Source organism: Cottoperca gobio, chromosome 1 (genome assembly GCF_900634415.1).
Source record: "Cottoperca gobio chromosome 1, fCotGob3.1, whole genome shotgun sequence".
Taxonomy (NCBI): Eukaryota; Metazoa; Chordata; class Actinopteri; order Perciformes; family Bovichtidae; genus Cottoperca; species Cottoperca gobio.
This window is the reverse complement of record NC_041355.1, coordinates 15,194,470-15,219,022: the sequence shown is the minus strand read 5'-3', so window position 1 is coordinate 15,219,022 and position 24,553 is coordinate 15,194,470. Positions and strand designations below refer to the sequence as shown.

Sequence of the window (24,553 nt, the reverse complement as noted above, 5' to 3'; positions counted from 1 at the left end):
TCTCTTTGAGGTTAATGTCATTAGTTGGGGGTGAAATAGAGAACTAAAGCCAACAATATTTTTCAACAACTTTCTCAACTAAATGCTGACGAAAAAATGATTTGTGTGCCATTTATGTGTGACTGTATCCTGATGTTATCTAAGTTGCAAAAGTAATTATTCATTATTGTATCAGCTCTGCAGTGACATTGTGGCTTTGTTCAGATGTGAATGAGTTGATATTTGGTGATAAGTGCCGGAGAATGTGCCAGTGAAAACACACATGACAAGGTTGGCTGATGATTGAGTTGGATATAAAACAATGTGATCTAAAGTCTTATTCCTACCAAATGAGAAAGTTTCATTTAATATTGTTTATTAATTGTCAATATCTTCTCTTTATTCACCTCAGTAGCACAACAATGGTACATTAGGTTTACATGTTGTTTAGAACCTCCGAACTCATACAACTACACTGTGTCCTTACAGCAGCAGCAGAGGCATCTCGTAGGAGCAGCATTACTCAGACAAACAGCTCGACTGGGTGTATTTACCAACCTGGCTCCACACATTTTCTAAGGATGGCCTTCATGCATCACAGCATTAGGACTCCACCCAATGTAAAAAGGAAGAGAAAAGAAAAGCAAAGAGAGTGAATAGAAAAAAGTCAAATAAAATATGACGTATCATTTTAAACTTGTCAAAACTCCAACCTTTTTTTTTTTTTTTAAAAGGATCACTCTGTAAGTCCCCTTATTGCACAAGAATAAAGAGATCAATGCAAAGGCGACATGAATAAGAAATCATACAGGGTTACATGAAACCCTTTTTACATGAAAGAAATATAAGAGTACAGAATGTGCACGTTTGTTAACTCAATTGATTTCAGTAACCTCAAAGTGCCAATGTTGCACCTGCACCAACACCAGAGAGAGTACAAAGTACGTCACAGCACATTTAAAAGTCTCAAAACGTTTAGCACTGTAGAATCCCAATGATTTATGATATTAGTGATTACAATGTTCTTTTCAAGCAATACATGCATTGCTTGTATGGACTTCAGGATCAACAAATAACGAAGCCTATCACAGCTCAATTTTAATAACAAGCTTTTCACGGTACAGTTAAACTCCCTTAAGGATTAGAGAGAAGAAGAAGAATGAAAGAAATGTTGCAATGCTGGATCATTACAAATGCCTTTTTTCAGAATATTCAATTTCCTGTGCTTTCTCAGGGATGTCTCAATCCTTTTTTGGAGACCCTGATTTACCTAAATGTTTATAAATGATATATCTGACATATTAAGATACCAAGTGGAGCCTACTGTATTTGGCTCACCAGCTCCTTCATCTAAATACTGGAAGTTGTGGTTCAAAACGTACATTTATAATCTTAAATCATTGATATGACGGAACATTTAACTGGGGAAATGTGGCTGCTGAAATTGATGTGACACTCGTGAGAATATGTATCACTCTGCTGGAGAAGTTGGAAATACAGCAACCCTCAGTCCACTCAGACAGAGGTAGGTCTTGTATTGAAGTATCAAACCTGCATGACGTACACATTACTGAATGTTTTGGAAGGTAAGGCTGGAAGTTAGATCGAGCCACATATTCTGTGCTCTATGTACTGGCGCTCAGTATGCATTCATAACATGTAAATGGAATGACACAGCCTTCACATTGCCAATTTTGTAGATCATTTACACGAGAAAGATGGATGCTTCTCCGAAGAAATGGATCATCAGTGTTTCTACTGTAACGGCTTTTATTACAGTATCATATCCACAAGGTTGACGTTGAAGTTGGTAGCATAACATCTAAAATGGTCACCTCAAGGCCCATACACTCGTCTTACACCACTTTCAGAGAATATGTAATTTTGTTTTTAACTACGCTAGCAATTCAGTGAACCGAATGAAGGCTATTACTGTGGAAAATGCACTGATATGTAACATTAAAGCTTGGTCCATTACGGTTACTGCCGTATAATTTATCCCTTCAGCTCACATTGATTCATGCATTTTTCATGCAGCCTTGCACCTGATTCTGACATTATTTTCCTACCTCATATTCTTTATATATTTTAATAGCTTGTTCTTTATTCATATCCGTTGCATTATGTTGCTGTGTTACACACAGCAACATAATGCAGAAATTATTTTTTTATTATACATTTGACTTCACTGTACATGTAGTAGTGCTGTAATTGAGGAGGTGATGGCCTGGTGGTCTACGGCTTCCAACAGACCACCAGAAGGTTGTGAATTCAATACCAGGGCTGCCACCATTGTTCCCTGAGCAAGGCACTTAACCCTGAATCGCTCCAGGGAGACTGTCCTTGTAGTTAGTTCCCTGTAAGCCGCTCTGGTTAAGAGCGTCTGCTGAATGACCTGTAATGTAAAGTAATTGTACTCTTTGTTATGTCTGATAATACCTCATTTGCTCTATTCTTATTTACAACCAGGTCTTTTCCGTTGCTATATCTTATTTGCCGCTGCAGCGATCCTATTTTCCCACGGGTATCATTATAGTTTCATCTCCTCTAGAAATCATTTAATGCACAATGAAACGGAGAATGGATCTTTTAACTCTTTGTGGAATACATCGGATGTGTGCTTTGCTAACAATAAAAAGGACTTGAGCTCACTGCAGGTTTCAGATGGCTTAATCTAAAGCTGTTTCCAGTGTTTGTATTCTGCTAATGTGTTGCCAATGTTGGAGTGGACTGGTTGGTAAAGAGTTGAGGCTCACTTGTCAGGGAGCATCAAGCCTGTTATTAAAGTAACATGCACAGTATATATTATGTTAAAGCACCATTACATGAGCTTAAAACGTGCATTCCTGACAACTTTTTCCCAATTCATGCAAGTGACGCTGTCATTTTTTAATACATGTTCCCTACCTTCCAGGGGCCCATTGGTCTCAGTTAACTTCAGTACCCTATCAACATCTACCCGCAGAGCCTTGAAACTTGCTACACATAGCCAAGATATTAAAATGGAACACACGTCTGCACCGTTTTTTGTGAACTTTATATCATTTTTAGAGTTTTAATACCCTTAAACTGACAGAGTGTGAATTGTTCCTAGTGGAGCTTGGCCATTTAAGTGCCGCAAACAGCAGCGTTGAAACTCAACATGGAATGCAAATGTGAATATCATCAGATTTTAGCTTTGTCCAATGGTCTATGAAAGCTGTTTGCTGAGTGGAACACGGTTTTAGCTTCGCAAAAGCACATAAATGCAAACTCATATGTCCACTATCACTGGATGATGAAAGACATGCATACTAGTTAGTAAACAAAGAGTAACTCGGCAAAGTGACACAATCACAAGACAATATCGTCATGTGGAGCTCCGACGTGAAGATGATTATACTTTATGCTGAGCGACTGTTACCATATCAGTTTGTGCCAGAGGATACCGAGGAAGAAATTGTGCGAGGGCGAGCAGAAAGAGACGGGATGAGTAAGAAGAGGGGACACTGCAACTACGTCATCACACCAACCAAAACACTGGAACCAACAGAGCGCAGCAGCTTGTGGAGTTGTAATACAACATCATTGTTTTTTCTGCCATTAAGGGACATTTTCAAAAGAGGAGTTAGAGCGAGGCAGCGACGCAGTGAGTGGACTGTTGTGTTTTGTTTTGGTTGCAGAGGCGCAGAACAAAGCATGCTTTGGGAAATAACGGAACGTGTTAGCAGACAGTACGCAGCTGAAATATTATTTTGATGAAAAATGAGAAATTCATTTTCTCAACATTTTGTTAAAGTTTTTCCTTTTATGCTTTTACATTATGATCACAACATTCTGTATAACCATTGGTTCACATGTTGTATAGATTGCAGCAGAATGGACGCTTAAAGAAGTTTGAGACAAGGGTTTATCTGACTCAACTACTCACTTTTAGTGAAATGACAGTAACAGCTGAATACTTTCAACTATGGGTCATCAGTAAGGGGCTGTTTGAGGAGAAGTAGAAGGTAGCTTCGTCAAAAGGCCAACACAGCATACATGTACCTGTGTGTTCAGAAATCCCTGTCTTCCCTGCAATCCATATCTAAATCAATACAACAGATTGAATGTAGAGAGACTGTTTGTACGAGAGAAAGACGTTCAACAAAAGATAATCTCATCAACTTGTTCTCCTCAAATATGTGACCACATTGCTTAAAAAATAAGCAAGCAAAACATGCAAAGAAGAAGATGCCCACGGAGCAGGGATTGTGTTGGGCGTTAAGTTTCTTTCTCCTCAGTTCATGAAACCTCAGTACATGTACTAAAACACACACACACACACACAAACTCACACGCACACACACAGCTGCGAGCCAGCATGTCAGCATAAAAGTAAGAACAAACCCCCTATATCCCTCACACAAACAAATGTCCCATCTGATCATCCAAACATGGACAGTATAGACACACACTGACTCCATTAAGATGAGTGTGTGTTTATAATTTATCATTGTTTATATCTTTGATAGAGTGCCAGCAGAGATAACAAGGCTAAAACTGCTGACTGAGTGATATTTTGCTTCCACATATATACTGTACAGCACAGACACACTTGCATGCTAGATGGAACACCCCCTGCTAGACACACACACAGACACACACACACAGACACGCGCACACACTTACGGGTTTATGTGTACTAAAAGGACACTTTTTTCAAACACGTTTTTTGTATCATTAGAGGGACACCCCTTTCCACTTGCTTCACAGAGAGGTGTTGAATATCAAACAATCTATTTTAAGCCATACAACACAAATCTCACTTGAAATTGTGAGTACACAAAACACAACTCAAAATGCAACAACCTGACACCATGCTTAATTATGAGGACAGTAGATAATTAGATGCATAAACCCCGCTCATGACACAAATGGACATTGTCAGGACTATTTCGATTTGTGAGGACAGTAGCTATACAACACACATATCTGATCTGTGAATACCAGCTGTCGATGTGCGGGGCCAAGATCCAGTGGCTGAAAGAGCCCCGGGGAGGCCGAGGAGGAGGTTGTGGCTCCTGTCCTGTCCTGTCCTGGTGTAGGGCCTGCTGGGCCGGGAGCCACCGCTGGGCTCGGGGCCTGTGTGGGAGCCGGAGGAGCAAAGGGCGACGGCAACGACCCGGCTCACCTCTACACAGTAGTGGTAGTGTTCCCCAGCACCATGGCCGCCCAGAGTGCTTCTTTCAAACTTAACAACAGCGGGGCCAGCCTCTTCAAACTGAGGGTCGCCAAAAATAACTATGACCTGCGTGTGCTGAGAGAGCCAGTTCTCAGTGAAAAGAAAAGAGAGCGGAAAGAAAGAAAGAGAGACTCTTGGTGGACTGGTAGAAAAGGAAGGAGGACTGAGGTCGGGCTGCAATTACTGTACAATTTAAACACAAAATAAATTACTTGAGTTAAATGATGTGTCAAAAGTATAAAAGGGAAGAAGGTGTGATTCATGAGATGACTGGTGTTTGATTGCAGATTTTGTTGTTTCTTTTTGTTCATTGTTTTGTATTTAGAAGAAGAGCACACACGACACGGGGCCATGTGTTTCACTGTTGCCGTGGAATGTGTGCTGCCATTATACACAAACACACACACACACACACACACACACACACACACACACACACACACACACACACACACACGTGTGGGGCCATTCTGCGTTACTAGTAGTGTATTTCCTAATGCCGTTTCTAAGACTCAAGTAAAATTTCTGGAAGTACTTTTAGTTCCTGAATCTTATAGTTTGTCACTGTATGATTTTTTTTCCAACAGTCAAACAACCAAAGCCCTCTGGATCCAGATAAAATGGAGAATGAGGAAGAGCATTTCCAAGACAGAGAGACGGATTCAAACTCAAATCCTTCCAGCAGGAATAGCGGGAAGACAGTCTCCTCAACTTCCTCGGCTACCTCTGAAATTGCCAGCTTAGTCGCCTCAGAGACCCTCAATCGGGCTTCTGTAAATATCGACGAGCTGATGCAGTCTATCTCCAGGTGGGAGGCTGATGGCGATCAAGATAAATCAAAGCGGCTCGTCGTGTTAACCAAAAAGTGGAGAGGGAGTTCGAAAGGTGTTTTGGCCTCCGGCGACTCTTTACAGAGCACCAAGGTGAGACACTGGAAGACTCATACGAAGACCTTGTCACTGAGATGAATTCAACACCAGGACCATCAGGATAAGAAGGACATGATATAAGCACAACTGTCAGTACACAGACATCTTGTGATTCAGATAGGACATATGAGAAATCTGCAGGCGGACAGGGCAGAAAGATCAATAAGAAGATGAAGTCTGCGTTGGAACTGGAAAAAAGGCAGCAGAACAGGGTTTGGACGGTTCTGCATGTCCCTCCCACAGCCCCAATACGCTCCACTGAGGACAATCAGGGATGCAACAACAGCAGACCTGAGCTCCGACCCTCTGGAATTGGTTGGTAATGTGGAGCATGAGATTGCCACAGAAAACCTTGTCATACACATGGTTTTAACACCAGGAGCCGAACGCCCAGATAAGATCGTCCGGTCAGCGAGCAGCGACTCCACATTTAAAGACACTAATGTGAAAGAGACTTCCTTCCTGGAGATTGATACACCCTCCCAGGAAGATGACAAAGATGTCTGCGAGACAGTTTGGACTGCCAGTACACAAAAGTATTGTAAATCTAACAGGAAAAATGACAATTCTGCAGGCAGACATGAAATCAACATCTACAAGAAGATGTAGTCTGCAAATCAAAAGCAAAGACAAAGGTCAAGCTGGCAACAGAACAACATTTGGATGAAGCTGTCGAGTCAGAAGGCAGATATTTATAATATGGCTCCCCGTGTCCTGAAGAGGTATCTCTCTCTGCCCCTATTGCCTCCAGTGAGGACATCAAGGCTGTTGAGGAAGCTCACCGGAACTTTGTCCCTCTGGAGTTTATTACTAATGTGAAAGGTCCAGCTGTCAACAGAACAGGATGTGGATGAAGCTGTCGGGTCAGAAAACAGGGACTCGACGTCTGGCTCTCCACGTCCTGAAGAGAACAGAAATCCTGAGGATCTCCAAGACGTGGATGTAGAAGCAGCATTAGTGCAGCTCACTGGCCTGAAAAACATGTTCTATAACATAATCAAGGGATTCTTTGGCAGCCTTGGTGAAGAGTATGTAATGTCATGTTCTCACTGAAACACTTGAATAAAATTGGCCTTTTTTTTAAGCTTTGTTTCACTTTCTGTTTGTTTTTCTTTTTAAGGCAGCGAATGGAAATAAGAATAGGTGTTGACATTAATGTGGAGGACAAGCTGGCTAACATGTGTGCGGAGTTGATGAGGCTCGTCATTGAGACAATCACTGATGTCCTTTCACAAGCCGTGAATCAATGTGACCCCCCACATGGTACTTTGACAGCGATGAGTCCAACCTCTTCCCAGGAATGTGGGAATTTGTCCTCAGAAAAAATATTTGTCATCCTCGAGGACAACCTCCAGCAGAGTTTGAAAAGCTTCTTTGGCGAGGCTTTCTGTAAAGTTGTTGGTGCTGACATGTCTGTAAGCATGACTCCTAAATTCAAAGAAGACATCATGAGAGCGAATCAATGATGAGGTGAACTCTGTTCAGTCAGAGACCATAAAAGCCTCTATGAGTGCAGGATCCTCTAACGACCGGTTGCAGATGACGTAAGAAGATGTTGGTCATCCGGGCAGTGACATGCCTCCTCAGAGATCAGAGAAGAAGTCACCGTGGTGGAACTGCTTTCGTAAACGCCAGGTCAATAAGATCCACCCGGTTTCCGACAAACTAAAGGACAGCGGGGTCAGGATGTTGCCAAGTAAACTGTCATCTAGACACAAACTCTCCTCATCTCTTCGTGCTACATCCAAGATCTGTTCCACCCCTCTGGAGTTAGTTGATCATAGAGATGAAGAAGAAGAAGAGGACACTGGAAACAGCCCATCTTCAAATGCAAAATGACCTGTAACATAATGTTTTTGTATGGTATATGGTAAATGATGTCCTGGTTCTGGTGGTATGTTGTGTGTGTGTGTGTGTGTGTGTGTGTGTGTGTACCATACTAACGTTGATAATCCATTTAGTGGGTGATCTGGTGCTTTTGATCATATCACATGATCTTCATCAGCAGACAAAGCTTATAACTACTTATAACCATGACTCTTATGAAGACATCTTTTATATTATTACAACTGTGTTATATTATATTGTCATTTACTATGTGTTTACAGTTATGGATGCTTCACAAGAAGAATTTAAGTTGTTGACAACTATCGAATCGAAATCAAGTTTATTTATAAAGCACATTTGAAAAACAACCAAAGTGCTGCGCAATAAAATAGCATAAATAAAATAACATATCATAACATGGTGACATGGAGAGATAAGATATCAATACTATATATATATATATATATATATTGTTTTTTTTATATTGTTTGGTTGAAAATCATTTCCATCTACTTGTGACAAGTGAGATTCCACTGCCAAGACAACTGTTTGTTTGTGAGTGTGATAATAATTAACATGACGTGTTACTATGCTGAGTGAGGAATCAGAAGCGGAGCAGAGCTTCTCAGCTTTTAAAGTGCTCAGCTGTCCCAAACAGTCACACACACACACACACACACACACACACACTGAGCTTATAGAGCTGTGCAGACAGGACAAGAGTCCACTGTTTTTGTGTTCCTTATTTATCATATTGCCACTGGAAATAATGGGACTAAAGTGCTGACTGATTCAGATTTAGGTGTCAGATATTTACCAGGACACTATTTGATTGTCTTCCACGCACACAAAAATACCCTTGGGTCGATGCATAAAAATACACATCAAAGTGATTAAATGTTAAAGTTCTTGCCTCTCTCAGTGAGTTTACACTGAAATTGCTGCTGACTCTATAAAAAGACATCTTTGTTTTGTGCAGACAGAGATATACAGTGTCAATCACAGAGATTTGTTTTCCTATTTTTCTCCTTTTTGTTTGGTATCTTTTATCGTTGGTGATATACATTCATCGCTGTGATGGTTTTGGCCTGGCTTGGAGGGCATTCAAGCTTAAAGGTAGACCTGGGAATTTTCACTGTAGACCATTTGTTTTATTTTTTTGTTTTAAACATCATCTTTTGCCTTTTATGTCTTTATTTGATAGTGATTGTGGCGAAATGTAGGCAAAGAGAGTAGGGGAATGACATGTAGCAAATGGTTCGGCCAGCCGGGAATGGACTCGATGCTCAAGGTGTTTGCACCCTTGTGCGCCCTAACCACTTTGCTATCGTGTCGCCCAGACTATTAAGTTTTGCTGACATTTCATACGTTACATATCCATGGGGCTTAACAAAAATGTAAGCTGACTTCCACCTTCTGCCGTGAAAAGGCTTCATTTGTCACCTTCATGCTTCTCGCGTGTATGTGTATATACAGACTAGCTCATTAAAACGTTGCTTTTTTCAGCTCCACTAGTGGTGAAGAAACTCAGAATGTTAGTAGAAGTAAAGCAGAGACGCCGTAGAATAGTGCAAAGCAAAGTCAATAAAACAGTGCTACCTTGCACAATACATCTGCTCCATGTTCAGTATTACCAAATGTTTTTTGTAGACGCCATAATAATAATTCAACTAATCATAAAAAGCCACGACTTTATTTGAAATCCACTTAAGTGACAGGATAGATTTGCCATTTCAGGATTTAGAAATGTTCAACACCTGAGGTACTTTTCATTTGTCCAGCCTCCAACACCATTGTATGGATGGTGAGAATGGTCCATTGAGGAAACTAAATGAATCTAAAGAGCAAGTTTTTCAACCTATCAAGATTATGACATTATACAAGCTAAATCCAACAGGAGGCAAGTAGAAAATCACTGACGAGTGGCTTAATGTGTGGAAAAAGGAACATTAGGTGAAAATTCAATACTCCCATGAGCATCGTACAGCTTTCTGTATGTTCTCGTAAAAACATGAACAGTTAGCTATAAGAATAAGTCCCACATGACAATTTGGTATTAATCTACAGATACAGTTTGACATAAAAGTCAAATAATCTGTTTCAAATTGAATACGATAGTCACCCCCTGTAGTGACATTTAATTTAAATATGTACTCAGCTGCTTCAGAGATCTGTAGCATGTTGAATGACTACTTGGCCTTTTTTTCTATCTCATAGGTACCATATGGATTAGTGTGTAATAAGATAGTCATGGCATCGTTAGGTCGGCATCTTAATTAACAGATTTAGGCATTTTGTAACATTTCCATCTATATTGGTGAGAAAATAAAGTTATATTAATGAGGGAGTGATAAACTCAATCAAGCACAACTCTCACTCAGTTAACATCCTGCAAATATCAAACATCTTTATGACTTTTTTATTTTGCTGTCTTTGTGAAGCACTTTGTGACCTAGATTTTGAAAAGTCCTCTATGGATAAACATTGTTATTTCTATTGTCTTTTGTTCTGTGTGTGTCTGTGTCTGTGTGTCTGTGTGCACTGACCATTCAAGCAATTAACATCAGGTGTGTCAGCACTCTAAGTCTGATGGATACGTCACATTAACCCCTCTTCCCTGTGTGTGTGTGTGTGTGTGTGTGTGTGTGTGTGTGTGTGTGTGTGTGTGTGTGTGTGTGGGTGTGTGTGTGTGTGTGTGTGTGTGTGTGTTTGTGTGTGTGTGTGTGGGTGTGTGTGTGTGTGTGTGTGTGTGTGTTTGTGTGTGAGTGTGTGGGTGTGTGTGTGTGCGTGTGTGGGTGCGTGTGTGACACAGGAGGACAGAGTATTTCACGCTGGGCTCTCCCATTACCTGAGGTCAGCAGTGTTACTGACAAAGTGAGAAAAATGTGTGTGTGTGTGTGTGTGTGTGTGTGTGTGTGTGTGTGTGTGTGTGTGTGTGTGTGTGTGTGTGTGTGTGTGTGTGTGTGTGTGTGTGTGTGATAAATTACACAGTGCAGGTGTGAAAAGCTATAATGACGGTGGCTGGTCTAGACGAGGAGCTGAGTACAGCAGGTTTGGGAGCTCATACTGCTTCAAACAGCAGATTGTTTGTGTGTATGTGTGTGAGAGGGCACAAAGACACACATACACACTGAAAAAACATGATGACAGTCTTGCACTTTGACATGCTTAGTAGCATTAAATCTATTATTATGATGGATTGAATTTTTTAACACAGATTATGAGTTATGGTTGAATTTATGCTGAGTGAACCATTTTGTGATACTTACAATACACTTATTTTAATCACAACTGTTTTTATTCTGGCACTTGTAGTCTTTAACCTCAAATGAATCGCTGAGCTCACACATGAGTACATAATTCCCTGTAATGTTTAATAAATAATGCTAGACGTTATCACTTGTTTTACATGGACTAACAAACTAAATAAAGCATGGTTTCCATATCAGTATTCAATAGTTTTATGTACTAATGAAGATCGATTGAAGTTAAGTTACCTGATCATTTGTGGAAATCAGAGGTCAGATTCACTAATTGAACTAAAACAGATGTATTATCTTCCTATGTAGTTTATAGCGTGTCCGTTCGGAGCAGGCCAATTGCTTGGCTCCTGGAAGAACAAGTTGCGGCGTTGTTGAGAACCGCTCAGCCGATCGGCTTCACATTCCTTTGGGTCCTAAGCAATACAAATGCCAAGCGTGAAGTCGATTTGATGAACGGTTATTGAGATATGGGAAGGACAGTCATACCATATGTTGGCCAAATGGCACCAAGTTTGTCACCAGTCGTGGTCACTCAGAAATGATATCTACAAATGTCAACCGAATGCGGTTGCAATAGCAGAAAACGTTCTGTAGACATGACATTGTATTGTAATATAAGCTCTGCCCACAGCATTTGAGCTAGCTTTGAGGCCAAGCTATAGCAAAACTGTATGGAACATCAAAAATCTGAAAAATGAACTTTTTCCAGCCTGTACCAAATTTGGTTACGATTGCTCAAACGGTGGAGGAGTAGCGAAGAAACTGGTTTCTGACAAGATTCAATATGGCAAAAATCCATCAATCTAGATGCAAAAGGCTGTGGCTTATATGGATATAATTATCTGGACCCTCAGCAACAGGGAAAATAAGTTATTTTCTGAGACTTCTGGTTTAAAAGTCACAGGCTTAAGTGTAAACCAGCTGGCCAAATTGGACTACATTTGACACTGCACTCTCTTATACAGCCTCCAAGTGTGCAGAACGCTTCTCAAGAAATGCGAAGGACACACACACACACACACACACAAACACACACACACACACACACACACACACACTCCTAGCTTTATAGTCTGTATATATAATGTATATATGATCGATGAATTGTGTTTAAAACTTCTAATTTGACAATTTCATACATAAGTGAACCAATTTACAGACACAAGAGAGTTTACAGTTTACAGACCGGTTTGAAGAGGCCCTGAACTAGAAGATAGTGAAGGTGACGGTACCTTAATGAACAAAGTAACACTCACACAGTCACACATCAAATTCCACAAGCTGTCCGTCTCCACCAGCCCTTCATCCACTCACTTCCAGTCCACGAGGCAGTGAAACAGACACCTCTGCAAGTCCCTAAGGACCCCAGAGGCAGAGGATAGGAGGAAGAAGCTGAGCGTGGATGATGGGACACTCTATTTAAACTACACACACACACACACTTACTACCATCACTCGCTCTCCCTCCTTTTTTCCTATCTGTCTTCTTTCATGCATCATTCACCATCCTCCCTGCTTAACTCCCTCCCTCCAATCGCTCTGTTTTCCTATCTCTCGCTCTTTACCACACTGATCTTTGAGATGAGTTTATTTGTGAAGAAATTTAAAGATATACCAGCCATGGCTTTTATAAAAAAAACACACACACATATCTCTTAAACATAAATCACAAGAGCAGCTGTGACAGCAAAGAGCACCCCTTCCGCTAATTGAGATCATGTACCTATCGCCCTATTTGCCTGGAGGAAATGACAAATTCAAAGTGTGTGCTAAACAGCAGTGAGTAAATGCTCCACACAGAAAAAGATGGATTTTTTTCTTCGCTCTCTTCCCTTTAATCTCCTTTGGCATAAAATATTACAACACATTTATTTACAGTTTATTTTTGGTACTTTAGTTCTTTAAGAAAACTGTAAGGTCGTAAGAAATGTGCTGAATTAAATGACCTTAACATTTTGATTTGGTGTCGTCCTCAGATAACTGCCAGTAACAAGACGTAGATTTTATGTGCACATAATTAACAGTTGATTTAAAGTAGAATAAATCAAATCAACAATGTTAAAGTTATATATATATATATATATATATATAGACCGCTGAGTATTTTGTGTTCTTACGTTGTGTTAAGAAGGAAGGACAGTACAATGTAGGGATTATACAATGCAGTTATTCTCAAAGAAAAGGCACATATGGAGGCAAATTCACCCTAGATTACAAAGAAGCAAATATTAAAGAGGTCAAATATGCTGCACCTTCCCTCCTGCATATGCCTAGAGTAAAATCTGATGTAATTATATATTTATTCAAGTAACTGAATGGAAAAATAATACGAGCGGGAAAGAAGGAGGAATGCTGCGTACGTGCAGTGACTGTAAGGACAGAACACAGAGGTTTAATGAAAGTACGGCCTTTGATAAGACCCTGTATAATTAAAAACTTGTGGAATACCATTGTAAGCCTGCTAGCTCCGCGTTCATGCTTTCCTGTCCTTACTTTTTCCCACAGCAATCACGTACATGTTTGTAACTGTGGCATATGAGGCCTAAGACTTTTTAAAATCACACTTCATGTGGTATAATGCTCAGAAAAAGCTCAAATAATCGTATTCATTATAACATTCAAAGTGGATTAGTGCAGAAAAATGTAACAATTGTCAATTCTTATAAAAGTGAGACATTATAATGAGACACTGACCTATAGTTATGATCACTGACTGCCTGTCTCTCTTGCCTCCGTTTGATAAGCTACTCATAAGCTGATTTGTTTTGAAACCCCATTTTATGCAGCCATAACCCCACTTCTAATTAATGTTGGTCCTTTTTATAGATTTTTGAACTGTTGCTTTATCATCTTTTAAGCACGCTGTAATTCTGATCTCAAAAGTATCACAATAACAACGTTGTATTGTTTGCACCCTCCGACTGGCAGCCAATCAGGATTTCAAAATGTAAAAAGCACACTTTGCACACTGCCAGTAAAAGTTTACAATATGTGTGAGAATGCTGAAACAATATACAGACCACTGGCTGCTTTAGGGTTATTTTCTACCATTCATCAATTTAATGTGGTATTTATCAGCTGGATGTGGTTAAGAATTAAAAGAGCACAAAGTTGCCGCACAAAGTTTAACGATGGAATCTTTCTCCCCCGCTGTAAAGACAGATACTGCTATTTCACCGTGAGCACTTGTGACATTTTGACACCCATATTGTGTTAGAGGAGGCAGATTTAATTGCATCGAAAAAAAAAAAAAACTGAACGTTGATAAATCACATCTGGATTACGACTTCAGTGTTCAAGAGGAGCATTCAAAAAATGTTATGCACATATTGTAAGAGGTCATTATGCCAGAATGCAGAGCAGCACACTACAAACCATGTTAGGAAGAGACAAAACGTTGTGGATCGAGCAGGTACTGAGAAGACAAAGACACATTACACACACTGCGCACTCTAACACACACGCACACATTCACAGCATAGTCTAGTCCAGACCAGGAATTAGGCAGGCTGATTGGTGAGTGACAACTGAAATTGAATTTCTCTGCAGTAAAAGCCCAAAGGACTGGACACACATGTGGGTACACACACACACACACACACACACACACACACACACACACACACACACACACACACACACACACACAAGCTGCTTAGAGAGGCACACACACTCGAACATCAGCATTAACAATTGCTAAATAATTGCTGGCACATACACACACACTTTATCTGAGTTTCCCTCTCCCCACACACACACACACACACACGCACACGCACACGCACACACACGTTAACTCCTATCCCACAAGTCCCTCCTCTCCAATTTACTGCCAAAGCTGTCTCTTCAAAAGCAAATCTCTTTTTCTCCCCACACCATCAAAATGAGAATCGCATCTGGCAACTCCAAACAAAACAAAAAGTTTGAGAAAGGCTTTCATTATACTGAAGCCACTCAGACGTGATTTGAATGGTGATAAATGGAAATGACAAATGATGAAAAAGTGTGTGTTTGTGTGATTGTATGAGTGAGATTGTATTTCTGATGTTTTTGGCCTAATAACGATGAGTCTTAGGTAGTGATCAGATAGGACTGCACAGACACAGAAAGCAGCTGGGTGTTTCTGATGGAAATCTGCTACATAAGGAGGCACCAGGCATCAAAGGTGTGGAGGTGCAAAGTGCATTTACTTTACATTTACTTTACGCTGATGTGGTACGACGCACAAGAGGAAACAAATGTGCAAAACAGAAAACAGTCAATTGGATTTGAATATGTTTATTATGTGCTAACCACAAACAAGCCTGACAGATAGTGAGAGTGAAAGGGTGAGAGACAGCCTGCCTTTTTGTATCCGTACATGAATGCCCGATAAGAGGTCTCCAAGACAAGTAAACATTTTGTTCAACGCATGATAACAGGACTGGTGCTTACAGTTAGTTTGCTCTGTATTGTGCAAATCATTAGACTCTAGACAAAAGTATGCTTTGCCCCATGTCTTCTTAAATGTTACAGAATCATGTCAGTCAGAAGTTTATCCAACTGGATTTTGTTGAGATCCTCAAAGTATGGAGATGAGCTATTGGACTCAATTTCCCATGATCCTTCGAAGCAAGACCCTCCCTCACTTCCTGCAACCTGATGTCACCTTTTCACAAGTGCCAGTGCGGTTCCCCACACCGCCGCAGCCCACAGCACGGATGGCTCTCTGATCAGTGGACTTTCTTCTACTATATTGGGCGTTGACGAGAGCGCCTGTTCAAAGTAAACAAGTCTATTGCATGCAGAGGGTCTCCACAGCTGTCTAGCCTTCACAATCGGAGCAACAAATAGTTAGCAAGGAGCTAACTGTATTCTGCAAGATAACAGACAGAGCGACCGGTTTCCTCCGTCCTGCACACATCTTAACAAGCTGTGAACAACAAAGAGACAACGACTCCATCAGCAACACGCCGCCACAAAAGAAAACAGCACACTGATTTTCTTCCAACTCAAAGGATTGGCCAGCTAAGCTAACAGTTGAGAGAAGCCGAACCTCTACTGGTCATAGTTTATTATTTAGGATACATTAACTTTACACAGGTAAGTAAGCATAGACATGTGTGTACATGTGTTGATGTGCTTTTTATTCATTGAACTGTATCGTGTAAACTGTTGTGTTGAGCTAATGGGTAACATTGGGTATTTCGCCAGGTGATCGTACACGTTAAATGTATTGTCTAATAACTATTTTATGAGACAACATTGACTGGCTATCATATTCATCATATTCAGAGATTCTGATGAGGAGGTGGTGCCCCTATTGAGGTGACTTGGTCTAAATTAAGTTATAATAATTAATATAATTAACAATTATAATAAATAATTTATTTTTAATGTATTTTTGAGCAAATGCACCTACTTCGTTGTAGTGCCAGTTATTATCAACACCTATTTATGATTTTATTAATATTAATAGTTATTAATATTATTTGTTAATAGCCAGACTTGCTCATACCAGAACCCCATACATAATGTGTTACAACAATGTTTTTTAACTGGAATGTGTGATACAAACACGTAAAGGTTACACTTGGTAACTTTGTTCCATTGTTTACTATCCACCAGGATCCCTACTTCAGCCTTCAGCAACATACGTCTGAAGAAACAGTAGTACGTGAGGGAACACCACGACTCTCACTCTTTGCATTCTTCACTTTTTGAAGGTCTACTTTACAGCTTAATGCAGTCAGACAACGCTGTAAGAATTCTTTGAAATGCTAATAGAGTTGTTATGTGACATTCTTGAAAGAGCTTGTACCAAATATCACCACGTGCGTGTGCGTGTGCAGGTAGGTGCAGCAGCCAGTGTGGGGTCACAGTGGGTTCAAAAGAACAGCAACAATATATTGTTTTTATCATGTTGCCTACAAACACAGTATACAGGTTTTATGAAAATACACTTAGGAGGATAAGCAGAAACTCACATCGCTCACACGGCTAACAAACTCCAGACTGTCTCTGTAAGTCATCATCCACTGACGTCCCCTCCATGGGGCAGTGACACCTCTCCATGTCTCAGAGGACCTCAGAGGACAGGAGGGGGGGAAGCTGAGGGGGGATGTCCAAACACTACATTCAAACCACATGGAGACAGACACTTACTCAACCCTATCAATCCCATCCGCTCTTTTCTATCCCCGTCACTCTGTTCTTCAACCCATCATCCCCACCCCATGTTGTTCCCACCTCCAGGCCTCCATGCCAATGCAGTCTCTCTCAATCTTCCTCTGCCTGTCTTACTTCTTTTCCTTGGTTTTCTTTGGTCATGCTTTGTTTTTCCCTTCTATGTCAACCACACTGATCTCTACTCCGCCGGCTACTCTCTTTCAAACGTCACCATATAGCACTGCTAGGGACAAGCTTAATACATGGGCAGCTGAAGGGGTGCTGTTGGAGGATAACACTTACTTATTTACTTACTTACAATAATTTTTTCAAGGACAGTCTAAATCCTGACAGCTGACAGAAATCCATTTTTTGGATATGATTTTCTTTCTCACACTCTCTCACATTCTTGTCATCCCAACTCAAAAGAACAAATATGTGAAACTTGTTTTCTTTGCCAGGTCAAAGCCATATGCTGAAGAACATGAAATGCTACTCAGATTGAAGTTATTCATTAAGATTAATGAAAGTTCATATTACTTTATTTGTTATCCGTAAAATGTTCACATCAGGCATTTGAAAACCACTTGATTGAGATTAGGGAGACATTGTGGTCAAAATCAAATAATACCAATGTCAAAGACCACTACTAGCAAGAGATAAGATGTAAACACTTATAAACCCATCAATCACCCTGACCTCCACCCCTTTACTTTTCAATAACTAAGTGTTATTGATGAACCCAACATTTTTTTGAATCAGTTTTATTTTTAACTCCCTCCCTGCCCTAATAACTCCTCATGTCTCTTGCTCGCTCATACTGTCTCTATTTTTCACACTCAGCATATAGCTTTTGAAATATCTTCAGCTCTTTCATGCTTAGTCCTGGATGCCTCCCCTCGGGCATATTTAGCTGCCTTTCCCCCCACCTCTTTTATATTGCAAAGTCGCTTATTGAAACATAAGGCTTGATGTGGGGAGGCTTTACCAGAGGTTTCAAGGGGTCATATTCTGCCTCATTTGCATATATACTATCATAGTGTAGTCTTTGAGCCCCAAGGCAATATGGGATATTGGATGTTCAAATGATGTAACCCCTGGATGACATGCTCAGAAAGTCTCCATTGAAAATAAATGAATAAACACATACAGAAGCTCGCATTGACTTGAGATGTTGTTGGCCTAAGAGTATGTGTTGTTAGTATTTTGTGCTGGTGTTCATTATCTGTTATTGCTTCACTGGCTGTTCCACCAATCAGTAAAGTCAAGTATACTTACTTGGCATTTTAAAAGCACAAAAACCATTGCGCATCAAAGTGCTTTTCCACAAAGGTGCTTACAATGCAGGGAGAAAGGAGCCACAGCCTGGACATCAAAAGCAATAACAAAACATAATGAAAATAGAGACATAGTTAAAATCACAAAATAAGAGCAATAGAGCATGAAAAGGGATGTCAGCCACATTGAAAAGCCAATAAATAAAAAGAGGCTTTGAGATGAGTTTTTTTATTATTTGAACTGATTCAGCTGATTTCAATTTTGCACCGCGGTGTAGTCCACAATGCGGTCACTGCAAATGTGCTTAAACCACCAGTCATATCCAAGATGACCAAACTAAACAACGAATGTGTCCATTGTTGTTGCCTTCCAAAGCGAAGCATGATGCCACCACAGTGGTTAAGGCTGGGATAGGTTGACGCAAAAGATGGCAGTGGTGGTTCAAAGAAATGATACAAATCTTAACTGTCAACAGGAAACAGAAAGCGAACCACCAGCGCTCAAACGTTTGAGGATGTTACATTACTGCTGCCTTTGCTTTTGACAGACGGGGAATAACTCACACATCTGCTAGACCAGAGGTTCTCAAACGTTTTGAAAAAAACTGGCAAAACACGTTTGTGTCTACCTGATGATGTGTCGCGATTGGCGTGGTGATATTCAAACGTAACTGGTCATTGATATTATGCATTTTAATTTGACGTTTTTTTATCCATGTGATTTCTCGAGCACATTTAAATAAGAAAATAACTAGCTTTGTAAATGATCCCAAAACAGTGGGAGAATAGCTGCACTAGAAGTCAGTAGGAGTTCAATGTAAACATAGCCAGCGGAACAAAACACTAAAACAAACCAAGACCACTAGAGACCCAAAGTGGGCGGAGCAAAGCGGACTGGCAGTATGAACAATGTGTAACATACTCCTTGTGGAACAAAGAAGAAGAGACATCGAAATCTCATCTGGAAATGAAAGTCTTAATGTGGACAAGACTCGCAATACTGTAAAGAGGTATTACAGTATATGAAAAGAAATGTAAGCATTACAAATACTAACAAATTAGTAGTGTTTCTTGAAATAAGGTCTTGAATGGGTGCACAAAAACAAATAATAACTACGGGAAAACATTACATATGTGTGGACTTTACAGTTGAAACAATATCTCATTTACAGTTTAAGTTTGGAATCGGTGTAGTGGCAATGCACCTCATAATATGCAACTTCATGTTCATCGATAGTGGACACCACCAATTGGACGAGAACATTTGAAATAAAACGACAATATTAGTGCAACACACACACACACACACACACACACACACTCTTGTAAAATCCTTTGTTGTTTTTATCATCCCTCTCATGTTGTATTACATTACAGCATTAAAGCAGCTTTCTCACATAAACACAAAGCCATATAACGCCATGGCAGTTACATGACATCCACACACGCCTCTTACCGGAGTGAAGTTCATGACTTTGAGGATCCATATGGTCAGCGCCAGGTTGACGATCATGGTGACGAGGAGGAGGAGGATGAAGAAGTACAAGCATCTTTTCCTCCAGCCGTAGATTCCCACTGCTGGGTAAACCTGGGCGCCGCACACCGACGCCCCCCGCTGGTGGAGCGGGTTGGGCTGCGCCGCGAGGATATACTGCTCCTGGGTCATCTGGAAGGGACACAAATATGAAGAATATACATAAGAATCACTTTTATATTTATAATTTACTTACTTACTTTTTCAAAACAGTACACTGATTTTGAGTGAGTGCCTTTCTTGAGATATGTATTTATATTTAATAGTTTCATTCCTCTCTTTTGTTTTTATTTCTCACTAGATATATTTCATTTTGAGAGAAAATCTGCAATAGTTCAGCTCGGCACAGATACAGATTTGAAGCAGAAAAAGAGAGAAGAGAATCGATGCGAAGCAGATAAAGTGTTGGTCATGGTGGTGGGGATGATGGAAACTGTATTGAACAGGTGGAAATAAAGAGGAAAAGCAGAACATAGAAAAGGAGAGACAAAGAGAAAGCAAAAGCGTGAGATAATGAAAGTTTGGAAGTGAGAGAAAGACCGAAGAATGATAAAAATGAGATAGAGGTGGAGCGGTGAAGTGGAGAGATAGCACGGCAATCGAGGAGTAAGAGATAGAAAGTGCGGATAGAGAGAGAGAGAGAGAGCGAGAGAGAGAGAATAAGTGAGATAAGACGGTAGAGGAGGACAGAGTCCATTAGTTGTAGTGCAGCAGGAGGAGTCATTGGTGGCAAGAGATATGGACACTGGCTTCAAGGCACTACTATCTGTCCATCTCTGACTCTCTAACTCTCTCTCACTCTCTTCACCTTGCTCTCTCTACCTCAAACTCTCTCTCACTCGCTTCCCTCTCGCTCCTTAATTCACTTCCTATCTCGCTTCTGCACCTCTCCCTCTTTATCAGTCTCTCTCTCTCACACACATTATGTCTTTATTTGCTGAGGCTGCATGACCTTAACACCTCAGTGACTGTTGATTTTCTCTCCCCCTGCAAAGCTTTTTCTCCATATAGTCTCACATGATGATACCAACAAGCCTTGATGGGTAACAAAAATGCTGACTCTTACTTTGCCTGCAGAAAAGAAAAAAAAAACATAAACTGCAGACTTGGCCTTTTGTTGGGTTTTCAGTAGAAGAATCTCAGAAGCAAATATCAATCTGTGATGTGTGTCTCCACATGGGTCCTGCTTCTCTTAGAAAAGCAAAGGCCTTATTGAGCTATTGGTGTTACGACAACGTATAAAAATCTTTAACACTGCAAAATGTCACTGTTTGGAGTTGTGAGTCTGTTGTGGATGGATACTGTGGGAATATATAACCTGAGCACAGAAACTGTAGGTTTTACCCAACCTTTAACATTCTCCTATCCTAGTTTTTGTTATTAATATTCTTATTTGAAATCAATAAGTCCCCTATTTCTTTTTTTAAAATGGCAACACCTTTTATGATTATTAAAAGCATCTCACTTAGCACACAACTGTTATCGGCAAGCCGAGACTTACTTAGCCCAACTTTGCATGTGAAAATCCCAATAATCACCTAAAAGCTAATGGTGTCGCTCCAACAATACCATTCCCACAGTGTGTTGGTGTGTTACGGAGTTTAACTCAGTGGTGTGTTTTCTTTTACACTGCAGGAGCCATTTCCCAGCTGATTTAACAGAGATGCTGGGTGACTGAATTTTGATATGAAAAAGCGAAAACACATCAAATCCAGGCGCAAATGCTCCCAAAATGCAATGAAGATTCAATCAACCAAAACATCTCCGGAAATACACAGAAATATGTTTACCTGCATTCACGATGAGGAATGAATAGCAACAGTGATATATTTGTTAAAAATGGCAAACACAGCATTTAATATTTAGATTTAATATATTCAGATTTAAAGGAGTTGACGAAGGGCTATGATTTATATATCATCATAATCGGCTTTTTTGGCAAATGAAATATGGAGCGGCTTCTAATGTGCATACCAAATATGCATTTAATATTTGGTCCCAATACAATCCAATTAATTTATATCTTGGCTCAAGGTGGGTATGAGAGGCACATTCATAGCAACTGGAAAGAGCTTAACGTTTGTCAAGTGGGCAAATGGATTGATGTTGTTTCCCCCTTTCACCGTGCAATATTCTCAGCTGGTTCATCTGTTACATCTTTTGAGTGCACCTTGATATGAATCATATGAATCAATAGCTTTGCCGTGGAATAGAGCGTTAGAATGAGCTGGTGATAATTGTATCTCAGTATTCAGCGTCCACTCTGAATCAATAGCTGAGTGTGTGTGTGTGTGTGTGTGTGTGTGTGTGTGTGTGTGTGTGTGTGTGTGTGTGTGTGTCCTGTTATGTTTGCTGTGTGTGTACTGAAGTTTTCTGCAGTGCCCCGGAATGCTAAGAATTTTGTTTTTCATGCATGTATCAACATGTATCAACAGTGGGAATCAATACATACACATATCTGTGTGTGAGTGTGTGTGAGTGTATGTTTTTTGCATGGGTGTTTCTCAAGGGCAAGAATGTGAAACAGCCGAGGAAACAAACATTTATTTTTGTTATTTTCTTCAGAATCAGAGACCGTTTTATTGCCAACTAGATTTTCACATAGGAGAAATGTGTCTTGGTGTTTTGGTGCATATTGATAATATTGTGACATTGAATGAAATAATCCAGTTTGACTTCTTGATTGTGTGTGGTCACTCAATCCTCACTTATGCTCTTGTCACTTGTCTCGCGTGAGTATTTGTGTATTTGGAGCGACGCCTGGTTATCAATCTGATCTAAAAAATATATTTTCTCCTCCCCCAAAGATCCCACATTTCATGCTGTGTCATACTTTCTCACACTTTCTTTTAACAAAGAAAAAGCCCCATTCCCTGCTCTTATCCACCCTTTCCATTGCATCTCACTTCTTCCTTACCCTTCATTCTTCTTTCCATCCATCTTTATTTGCAGTTGTCATTTCCTTCCCTCTTAATTCCAATCCAAAGGATATCTCTGTCCTCACTCTCACTCTCCCCCTCACACATTACACATCCATTGTTTTCCCTTAACTTAACTTCACACTCTCAATCTCCACACTCTTTCTACTCCTGCTTTCCTCACTCACCTAATTTCGTTCTTCCTTTCCGCTCTCTGTTCTTAATCAATCCATTTTGTTTTCCTTCTTTTCCTTCCTGCCTGTTTCTGTCCCGCACTCTTCCCTCCCTCCCTCTTCCAATGCATTTCTTAGATTGAACTGACAACAGAGTCATCAATCAATCTCATGGTGCACCACAGCCTGGAGGCCCTGCACAGCATGACCTAACTTTATTAACATCATAATATCTTGACAGCCATAAAAACAACAGCTACTAGAGCCCCGTCTCCACGGTTACCATTACAGCACGACATCAACTGTGCTGAAAAAGTGATCTCAGCAGATCCAATGTTCTATATAATACTGTACGTACAGCATATAAAAGGCATGATTTTTCATTTCCGGTGATATGGTGGTGCACGTAGAGGTCGGAAAACTGTGACCTCCAATTCATAAGACAAATAACCACTAATGCAAGAAAAATAACGTAATTATTTTGTTTTTTTCAGCAATTTTCCTGACAATGTGCAACTCGTCAAAATGGAAAGTACAGAACACAAAAAGCCCTTGAAACCACATTTAGGCCCAAAATGCAACAATTATGAATTTATAACACCTCTTAGACCAGTGGTATTCACTATTTTTTACGTGAGAGCCACATTGATAGGACAAAGTCAATAGGAGAGCCGCTTTTACAGAAAAGTGTGAAAAGCTACATCCAGTCATAAAAAGCCCGTCTGCTTATTAATCTGTCATCCCACCCAGAACATACAATATGCAATGCAGCCAACCAATACATTCAATACAAGCAGGATTACCTTAATACTGGGATGATGTTGTCAAACTCTGCAAACAATAGTTCAGCTGAAGCCAAAAAACAGTGTTTCACAATGTTTGAGTCTGAGAAGGTTTGCTTTCTCAAAAGATGCCTCAGTTAATCGTTCAGCTGTATTAGTTGTCCTGTGTACGAGCCTTTGTTGTCCAGAAACAGAAGAAGAAAGCTGCTCTATTTGTTTTTTACTCATTTCTCTTCCAGGTGCGTAAATTTCGTTGAATTTTGGATGCGTCGTTTAGAAACGCGGTTTGCATCTTTTATCAATTATTATTATCTATTATTTGTAGGCTAATAGAGCAGACACTGTGTTTTAATGGGTTGTATGTAATAGCCCTGCTTGTTTTTATGAAATATCTGTATTAACTCCATAATCATATCTATCACCCCTTTATTTAGCCCACTGCCACACGAGCCACCAATTAAAGCTTGGCGAGCCGCAGAGGCTCGCGAGCCGCGCAATGAGTAACACTGCTCTAAAGGTCC

General features: G+C 40.2%; 1 protein-coding gene across 1 annotated transcript in view; it reads right to left on the bottom strand.

Annotated features, from left to right (window-relative positions):
• sgcz (sarcoglycan zeta) overlaps positions 1 to 24,553 on the bottom strand; it is a 325,525-nt gene that overhangs the window by 133,925 nt on the left and 167,047 nt on the right. Inside the window, exon 2 of the mRNA XM_029440797.1 lies at positions 20,082 to 20,291. Coding sequence (XP_029296657.1) covers positions 20,082 to 20,291 — 210 coding nt within the window. The remainder of the gene's footprint in view (positions 1 to 20,081; positions 20,292 to 24,553) is intronic.